The sequence below is a fragment of the Anarhichas minor genome, unplaced genomic scaffold (genome assembly GCF_050575085.1).
Source record: "Anarhichas minor isolate MPS153535 unplaced genomic scaffold, ASM5057508v1 ptg000017l, whole genome shotgun sequence".
NCBI lineage: Eukaryota > Metazoa > Chordata > Actinopteri > Perciformes > Anarhichadidae > Anarhichas > Anarhichas minor.
The window spans coordinates 13,597,441-13,607,775 of NW_027466463.1; the positions used below are offsets into that span (position 1 = coordinate 13,597,441).

Below are 10,335 nucleotides of genomic sequence, written 5' to 3' on the forward strand. Positions count from 1 at the left end.
GACATCTCGCCAACATCCGCTGTTCTGGTTTGTGTAATTGAGGTTGGGACATTTTGAACACGGAGGTAACCTCTCTGACTCTTTGTAGCATGAGACTTTAGGTCCCATTTCAAAAACGGCAGCGTCAGCGGTACTGGAGGTCACTGCGCCACTGTCAGTCAAACCAGGCAGCCTCTCCGATGATTTAAAACCCAACTGGCAATACTCCCAAAAAATACAGCCGAAAAATGAGTCACGGGTGAGTTTTCCTACACAGCCATTTTAGTGTCAATAAAAGCATCATTGTTGTGTAGCTGACCTAGTTTATCAACGGGGGGAAATATCTCTCTTTCAATGTTTTCATTCTTTGCGTTACAGCTCTAGTTCACATGGAGAATGTTCTGTTGTCGCCATATCTTCTTTTGGATCAATGTCACATTTTAGTTGAACAATATCCTGAGTCACCCTGTCAATCTGCACACATAATGTTACATCACGCATGAGCTTACTCTTTCCCACACATGAGCTTACTCTTTCCCATGCATGCACAAGTGCAGACTTTGACAAACACCTACAGACCAACTGATGGCACCTGTCATAAAATAATAGTTCAGCAGGAAACAAAAATAAGACATTTGATTCCATCGACATTCTTGTCACGTATGGGTGATATTTCCCAATTTCGCCGCAGGCACAGCAGCACTCGGCAGGTTCAAATATCCAATTCAGGCCAATGGTTACCGCCGGGCTATTTTTAGCTCGCTGATAAAGGATACTCTTATCAGCTTAGATGACCACCCTTGAATTCATAAAGCATCGCCTGTGTCCTTTAGACACGGCAGCAAACATGGCAGTATAGCTCTCAAGGTGCAGAGGTAATAAGCCTGCCCGTGTCTATTTTTCTTCACTATATTACATCCCTACACCGCTACAGCTGCAACATTAAGATACAAACATTTGAATATGAATGGGTCTCTATAATGAATATTATTGAAGTCCACTTGTCTTTTAACTTCAGTGTTTTGTCATTCTGTGTACAAAAACATGTTTTTAATTGGGAATATTCATGTATCCATCCAGCCTATCATTAGATGCCATTACAAAAAGCAGCCCTTGTGCGTGTGGAACGTCTCGGTAATGCTTTGATTGTATGCCACTCTCCTGCTCTGCCTCTTCTGCCTCTTCACTTCCACCTCTGAGATGGAAATTGAGGGGTCATTTTTCTCAGACCCAGATGTTCATTCAGATCTGTGATTAATCAAATGTGCTGCAGGTGTCAGCAGAGTAAATCTAGTGAATGGATTTGTGAATGAAATGTGTTTTGTTTCATGCTTAAAGCAGAACTCACTTCTGTATCGTCATGCAGGGGGCAGACGAGAGTAGAGTCTGGAGGCTTGGATCGGCAAGAACGGTAGCACCTCGACCCTGAGAGTGACGAAGGCCTGTAAACAAGCTGCTGTTCAGCTTCATTCCACTCTGCAGTGGTGGAAATAACCAAGTACATGTATTCAAGTACTGTGCTTTACTTACCATTTAATAGTACTTTGTACTTCTATTCCTCTACATTTCAGTTGAAAATATTGCTTTTTTTCACTCAACTCCATGTGTTTACCGACTGTATCTCCTCGTTATTATTCAACTTAAAATATTACAGAAAAGCTGTTTCTATTCCCCCATTTCAAAAGGATCAATGTTAAGCGAAATGTCCCAAAAATGAATATAAATGTAAAGAATTGTTTAACAGAACTTTCCTATGTCCTCTCCCATTAGCACAGGTACACAAACATGTTGTGTACCTGTGCTCTGTCCTCTACAGTAGACGAGCCAGTCTCGACGTACAGAATATCTAATGCACCACTGTCATGTTTTTTTTTCTGGTGTGACACAATGACCTTTACAGTGAGGGGTAAAAAACCCCCAATGTCAGCCGAGGGGTTGCAAAACAGCAACGTTGTTGTTTTGGACTCTTGGCCTCTCAGAGGGCTTTGAACACATTGTGTGTGCAAGTCCAACCCTGACCCTCAATGTTATTGTGAAAGACCGACCGGGGCTGTTCCAAAATGCTCGGATTTATGACGATGATGGTGATCAGATATCGGCAAGCTGGTTGAAAATAAGAACACTTAGAGACACAGGGTCAGAAGTGGACCACACAATAATGTTTGCTCTCATCAGTGCAGTCATGCTGGTGACGTCAGAGTAGGTTTTTGGAGCCACAATCTTCTGACTGAGCCAAATATATCTCATTTGGAGTTAGAAACCAGTGAGCCAGTGAGAAAATGCTTTTGCTTACTTTGCCACATCCATTGTGAATGGTTAAAGGAGTAAGTCATGAGTGCTCGGTTTCATAGTTCATACTTCTTTAATTGAGACATACATCATAAAAGATGAACACAAATTTGCCCCAATCTTTAGGCTACATGAGCAACGGTCAAAGCAAGCCAAATCACGGCAGATGGAGACCGCTGAGCGCCAAGTTCACACGGGAATCCAAGCAGATGGACACATGTAGCGTAGCACCTGCTTTTGGCACCGCATCTCGACCATCGCAGCGTGATTTTAGACTGGAATAAATCACAGAGGGATTTAATTTTACAGGGCTACAAGGCATTTATTAGACAATGGAAGTTGAGTTTTATCAATGTTTGGCAATCAGATGCGTGTCCCAGCTGCTGGCTCTCCACATGTTCATGCTTCTCATTTAGCTACATTCATAAATAAGACATTTTTTGTTTCCCTAGTAGCTAAATCTATCACTTGGGTTTGAGTTGTATGGCTTAACAGGCTAATAAAACATATGTTTTACATATATATACTGTTTATAATTGATATTAAGTACACTTCAATTACTTTGGATGTCAACAAACAAGAGACTTGAAGTCATTTAAAAGCTGTGCAAAACGGTGCACTTTTATGCTCCCGTTGCATGTATTTAGCACATCAGTTGGGATGTGATAAGGTCATTATCATTCGCAATCAGTTTTCAGAAATCACTGTTCTGTATTTTCTTGCTTTGAACCTTGGAACAACCTCGCCTCCAACCTCCTCCTGAAGAAAATGAGTCTTTGCAGAGCATTTTACAAAATCATGTTTCTGTTGGTTCTCTGCTGCAATTTAGCAGAATCGCTCATCTCCGTTGTCCCTTGTTTGGTCCCCACAGGAGCACGATGAGTGGCACATGCTATGCAAGTCCTCTTTAACTGACCTTGATTCACAGTATTGTTTTTGTACACAGTCTTTGTGCAAGGCAAATCATTATTCAAAAGTATGTTATGAAGCGTGTCTTAGCATCAATTTGAGTATCATTTGGGAAAAGAGAAGATTACCAATTCACAAAGAATTATGTTTATGTTGGTCAGATGGCAGTAGGCGGTGGTTGGCAGAGACAATATTCATGATCTGGACGAGAGGCGGTTGAGTCCTAATAACTGAATGAAACCTCACACCTGTTGCCCGAGAGGATCTGAAAGAGCTCCTTTAAAGTCTCAGTGCAGTGTGGTTGCGGTGATTTGGGAGGTCATAGAAAATGTCTGACTTCCCTCTGCTGTGAAAACATGTTTGAATTAGATTATGTATGCATTAACGGCTGGGAATGTGGACATTTCATGGGGAATGATTGCACCTGGAGTTGCACCTGGTCTTCTAAAATGTGCCCATACTCCAGGGACAATGAATATATATTTGACAAAGTTTGAGCAGGAGCAAATACGCTGCAATTAAAGGAACAGTTCCATATTTTGGGAAATGCACTTATTCGCTGTCTTGCCGAGAGTTAGATGAGGGAATTTGTATCAATCTTCTCATCTACTTCTCTGCAAAAAAAAAGAAGTAAATCACCAACCATTATTATTTCTGAACGTAAACTGTGTTTACCATATACCTCTGTTACCGCAGAGGTTGCAGTGATATCAGTTCATCTACTGTGACTTGAGCAGCCAGAATGTCCACCGATACACATGCAATTTGGAACAATTATTCTTAAAGCTGCTGATTAGCTCCTCCATCTGCGAGCCCACAGCTAATCTGCCCGAACTCAAACTTCCTGCCAAACAAACAGTGCTTAATAATGACGTGGGTTTTTGCCAGGAGGCCATCAAAGATAATAACTGCACTGCTGTTGTTATTTTTTTTTTATTTTTTTTTTTAAAGCTGGGTCTCATTCACAGGTATTAGTCAAGCCAATCATATCTAAACGATTTTCATTGGCTAAAACAGCTGAGTTTAGTTCCATTGAGTTTTTTTTTTACTGGTCTAATTGAAGTGTATACGGCTCTATACTCTTCTGGGAGAGCACCATTAGCAGAGCACGTCGCGTTAATGTGTAGAGACGTCCAGTTTCAGGGCTAATTCATATTCCCCAAAGACGGAACTGGAAATCTCTCTTGGGTCACATCATAACAAGCGCCATGTTAACAAAAAAAACATGTTCTACATGAACAGGGCCTATTTGATAAATATTGGATATTGTTATTACTGGATCGCTGGAGTACATCTTTAAAGTTTTAAAATAGTGCATTGGGCATGGAATGTTAAAAATCACACTTTTTGTTGCTTTTTTGCAAAAAAATGCATTCTAGTTCAATTTGAATGTGAAAAAGCAACAATGCTTTTTAAATGATAGAAATATATATATATTTTTTCCTGAAACTGATTTATCCTTATCTCAATCCAGCCATATCACAATTGTTTGTGTTTGGCTTGCATACCCCAATGCCTGTGTGCTGTATAAACCTTGATCACGGCACAGTTGAGAATAAAGTCAAACGCTGAATGCATAACCATATTAATCAACTGTGCATGAATGTGTAAACAATCCACTGGTTTAAAAAGCTGATTTCCATCTCTCCAACGAGGCCAATCAGGTTCGAGTTGCTCTCAGCAGTCCCCAACCATCAATAGAATGAAATTCCAAATAAAGCTCAAACAGTAATTAACAATGAAACATCCTTTTATTTCACAGGAGTCAACACGCCACCTCACAATAGCATGTAAAGCTTAAATGAGAACGACAAAGGGGGAGGCTCAAAATCCTCACATCAGTAGGCCTACTAAACACCACAATACAATATGTACAAAGGGCGTGGGAATCAGTCCCACATTCACTTGTTTAGTTGTAAAAGACAGCGCGGAATAAATACATATTTTACATAAATGTTTAATATAAACAAATACCTGTCGTACAAATTGCACTTGCCGATGGCTGTGAGGTAAAAACACATTGTGAGCACGACATGGCTGCAGTACAGTCACTCCGAATGAAATGCCTCGCTCATGTCCGCTGCATTTAAATAACAATCAGTGTATTACAGTGCGCCCGAGCAGTCATTTTAAGAATAAATGATGAGCCATCGAGAACCCGGGGACAATTTAAAGGTACCCACTGCCCCTTAATAGATTATCTGCGTCAATAAACACTGAACTCCTGATCCAATAAAATAAGAAATAAACAAAAACACGAGGATTATTAAACAGTGCGCTCTTTGAAAGGAGTGTCAATTCACTGAATAACGTTTTATGGTCAGTGCAGCACCGATTATGTTTCATTAGATCCACTTAAATGAAAAATGAGGGTTGATATTATTTTAAAAAATTGGATCATCTCTTAGACACTGAACTGGTGAGATTTGCGCATCTTGAAAAGAGCATTAACCCTGCTCCCTTTTCTTTTAAAATATGGCTTTTAAATACAATGCATGTATCGCCTGACCTTTGACTTCTATGATATCGAACAGACCCCCTTAGTTTAATAAGGTGCGGCTCTTGTCCAAAAAGAAACCCATGTTCAAGGAGTAAACGCCCGCTGTAGCCTACTCCTCCTTCCCCAGGCTGGAGTAATCCACCTCAACAAAAGTATATATTTGTGTTCCTTCACAGCTGTGATTCAGAGTGCGACAGCTTTACAGCCCCGACCGGGCTGCTGTCACTGTTGTCCAAGACGGCGCAAGCCGACCACAGCCCCAATGTGCCGGGCTCCAGGGCGGAGACGAACCCACCGGAGTACCGGGACAGGTCGCACGAGCTGATGTGCAGCCTGCGGTCGGCTTGCCTCGGGCAGCACAGCAGCCTCTTGAAAGCCTTCCTGAAGTCCGGGCTCCGGCAGTAAATAATGGGGTTGAACGCTGAGTTCACGTACCCCAGCCAGTTTAGGAACACGAAAAGGTCCTTGTCCACCATCTCGGCGCAAATCACGCGCACCACGTTGACGATAAAGAAGGGCAGCCAGCACAGAGTGAACGTCCCCATGATGATCCCCAGCGTTTTGAGCGCCTTCTGCTCCCTGAGCGCCAGGATCTTAGACGGCCTCTTCTTAAACTTAGAGGTCAGTCCGGTTAAGGTGTTGTGAAACCTGCCCTCGCACTTGTCGATCTTCCTCAGCTGCTTTTTCGCCTCTCTGTACACGCGGGCGTAAACAAATATCATAACCAGCAGAGGAATGTAAAACGATATGATGGATGAGGAGATGGCATAAGCCCTGTTGGTGACGAAGTCGCAACATTCAGGGTCGTTGTAGCAGTCTGTGTCCACACTGTCCCGGGACCAGTGCATCAGGATGGGGAGGAAGGAGACCAGCGCAGAAATGGCCCAAACTACGCACACCACCGTTTTGGCCCGAGCTTTGGTTATCAAGCTTTGGTAGCGGAAAGGGGAGGTGATGGCCACGTACCTGTCTATGGCGATAACGCACAGGGTCTCGATGCTGGCGGTTACGCAAAGAACGTCCACGGAGGTCCAGAACTCGCAGAAAAAGCTGCCGTACAGCCACGAGCCACGCACCTCGAGCGCGGCGCCAAACGGCACCACCAGCAGCCCCATGATGAGGTCCGCGCTCGCCAGGGACACGATGAACACGTTGGTGAGCGTCTGCAGCCTCTGCGTTTTGGCGATGGCAACGATGACCAGGATATTGCCGAACACAATGGACACGACGATCAAACCCATCAACACGCTCATCCCCGCCATCCACTGCTCGGACACGGCCGTAGCGGAGTCCGGTGCGTCCGACGACTCTGCGCCGGAGCCATTCTGGAAATTCACCGGCGAGGACGCGCCACCGTCCCCCATGACGGGCTGCTGCGCTGTGTGCGGGACCAGGTCGAGTTCATCAATGCAGTCTTTCTAGTGTGTCGCGGACGCACGGGCCACGGCTCTACTCCTGTCGCGCGCCAAACTCCATCTGGAGTTCCTCTCTCGCCCTCAGTTTGCGCGAGCTGCAGCACCGGCCGGCACATCAGAGCGGGCGGTGACATCACTGCTCCTCAGGACCAATCAACGCAGCTCAGCGGACAAAATTGTCCCAACAATGAAGTTGAGGAATCACAAATTATTCATTCAGTCCCACTTTATCACATCTTTTGAAACTAATGCGCATGAATGAATAAATAAACACTTTTTAGCAAGCAGCTTTCTAACCACAGCTTACCCCAAACTGCCCTGTGACTGTTATCTTTCTAAAAATCCGCCTTGGGAACACAAGAAGGCAGATATGGAGATCCAAAAACCACCATGATATTATTCAGGGATTTTGCTGTTTTTTCCCTCTTGCCATCACAAAAAAGATTTGTTTTTCCACTTGTCCATTTTATATTTTTATCACAAAGAATACATTCCAAAGCTATGAGGGCAGGCCCAACCACAGATCTGCTCTCGGATTCACAGCATTACAAGAAACATCTTGTCATTAGTTAAGACAATTATAAAACAGGGTTTGTCCAACAGCCAAACTATTCAAGTATATCCAGGTCAGTTCCGGGTCATTAAAATCCAGATAAACGCTTATTTAGATGAAAGTTAAGTACAGTAGCCGAGGCTGAGGAACAAACATTATGCACAAACAAAAACAATGCAACACGAGACGGGAAGAAGACCAGGAAAGAGTGGAGCCTAAAAGTCTCGCTGAAGCAAAACTGTGAAAGAAGGTCTTGAGAAGTCATGTGTCTGAGTCTACTGCTGAAAGACGAGACTTTCAAAGAATGAACACAAGGAAAGACATCTTTGATCCGTGTTTGAACTGGCCTCTTGACACACAGACTGCAGACACGAACGAACCTCTTTGTTCTTGTTGTCGTGTTTGTTTTGTGTGCGCGTGTGTGTGAGTTGATTAGCATGCCTGTCAATGATGACCCAGCCCCAGACACGAATGACCCAACGTTACAAGCTTATCTGAGATTGTTAACATCAGCTGCTTGGGTCTATACCTCAGGCACTCAGAGCCACCTATACATGTTTGGAGCAGGCATTTCTTACTAAGATATGAGGAGGCTGAAATAATAAGGCCTCGTTAACCGGCGTCTATAGGGGTTTCTGAGAAATGCAGATTTTCAAATACTTGTCCAGGAAGGTCATCTTAGACCTGTTTCAACAACTAATTGCTTTTTTATAATTAACACTTGAAAAAACACAGCAACACTCACGCTCAGCAACCCAAAAAAGAGCAATAGTGTTGTGTAACAGCAAGAATATTCAATATCGTGAATGTACATAAGCTTAAATGATCCAATATAAGTCATTAATAAGACCAACTTTTGGGTTGCTTTGATTGAATAGACTGTAAGGTTACGTCATCTAAAGAGGAATAGAAAAGAAAAGAGTGAGTATTTCTCGGTCACAATTTATTCCAGATAGTGTGGAAAATACAATTTACAAACTTCATTTTCTGGTCGGGGAGTTTCCTTGGAAGGATTTAGTCTCGTGACCTCAACATTTCTACTCTCCTGCTCAAGTTTAATAGTCTCAAACCATGATTGATGCTTCCATTCACCTTCATTGTACTGCATTGGTGGCAGAAATCTAGACGAATACAACCGAAGCTATATCTCCATGCATGTGCAGATGAACTGACCCTTTAGGGTGATGGATTTAAAGCAGAACTACTGTTTTTAAAAAAATAAAAAGCATTCCCTTCAACCCCTTGAAGGTTTTTCAACTTGCTGGTGTATTAATGTCTCTTATAGGTATACATTTATGACGTGTATCTCCATATTTCCATATTTTTGTGCACCCGCTCCCTCACTTTCCCAAAAATAAGCTGAGTGAAGTGCCCTCGACACACTGAGCAGCGGCAGCTCCCTCCCACACATCGTCATACAAGCTTTGTATGCTGGAATAAAGGGAAGTAGAGCAGGTTCAACTTGACTTAGCGGCTTGGCCCTTTAGTGTCAACACCGGTGTCGAGTCAAAGGTCAAAGTTGATTATGTCATCTGAAGCGATGCCTTCTTGTTTACAGATTGAGCTTCTGAGCAGAGGTGAGAATGGAGGGCGAGAAGCAGAGGCAGAGAAACTGGGATGTGTTTAGGTGCACATTTTCAGCAGCTCGTTTCTTCATAAAAACTCGTACAAGCTGGAAATGTAATATTTTATCTCTTTCACAGATATGATCTTAATGGAGCCCACTCAGCCAGAATGAAGAGCAAATCCATTTTCCTGTAATTAAAAGTGTGCGAAAACTGTGGTTTTAACTTTTAAACAAACTCCTCAGCCAACACAACCCCAAGTCGCAATTAAATCAGTCAACTTAGTTTTCTACATTTATACTTAATTTTCCATTTTTAACAAAGCAGAACATTCCTAATAATAACAAATTGGCAAATCATGATACTTCTAAGTCACAATTAATTGCAGAGAGGTCAGAAACAATGTCCCAGTGTCAGCTTCATGCATCATATGAGTGTCATAAGAGGAAGCGTTTAAAAGCCTTTTTTGTGCTGTTGAAAGGAGCTGTGTGCAGATGGAGACTCTTATCTGATTTCTCAGAAACCTCATGGCTTACTTGAAGGATTTGCTTCCTTTAAAATGAATGTTAGTCGGTTATATCACCATGTAGGCCGTCACCGGCAGCAGCAAAAAGAGGAGGTGGCAGCCCTGACCTGTGAAAGGCTTCAGCATTGTATCCTTGTAAATCCCGATGATGTTTCTGGTGTGGCAGCGAAGAACATGGAGCAGAAACACACGCCGGGTTAATGATGCTGTCAGATCGACAGCACGTGAAGCAGATGAGGGGGGGACGGACGGATAATGTTTATGACACCAAAAATAAAAGTGCAGGGTGGTTAAAGAATTGTTTTGGGGTAAAAAAAAAGGCATCACACGGTCACTTTTCATGACATACATGTTACTCTAAGCTGACTGACAAATGTATATCAGTCTGCTTTTCTTCACTAGACACGCATGTAAAGCTATTATGTGTGACTTCATGACTTCTGCCCTCGGAGGTGAGCTCACACATAACCTAATTCATGAAGGAACTAGCTCATTAGGGAAGCTTCTAATACCGTCTCACATAGCAGAGCTGCAGTCTCGTACGTTGGAAATTTGTAATATGAGAAGAATTTATGTGGAATTGCAGCATTAGTCTTTGA

The 10,335-nt window shown here is 42.9% G+C and overlaps 1 protein-coding gene across 1 annotated transcript; it reads right to left on the bottom strand.

The window, feature by feature from the left end:
* Positions 1-4,909: 4,909 nt before the first annotated feature.
* Positions 4,910-10,240, bottom strand: adrb1 (adrenoceptor beta 1). Its single transcript, XM_076093754.1, has one exon. The coding sequence runs from the start codon at positions 7,039-7,041 to the stop codon at positions 5,848-5,850; it is 1,194 nt and encodes a 397-aa protein (XP_075949869.1). The 5' UTR covers positions 7,042-10,240; the 3' UTR covers positions 4,910-5,847.
* Between the last annotated feature and the right edge of the window lie 95 nt (positions 10,241-10,335).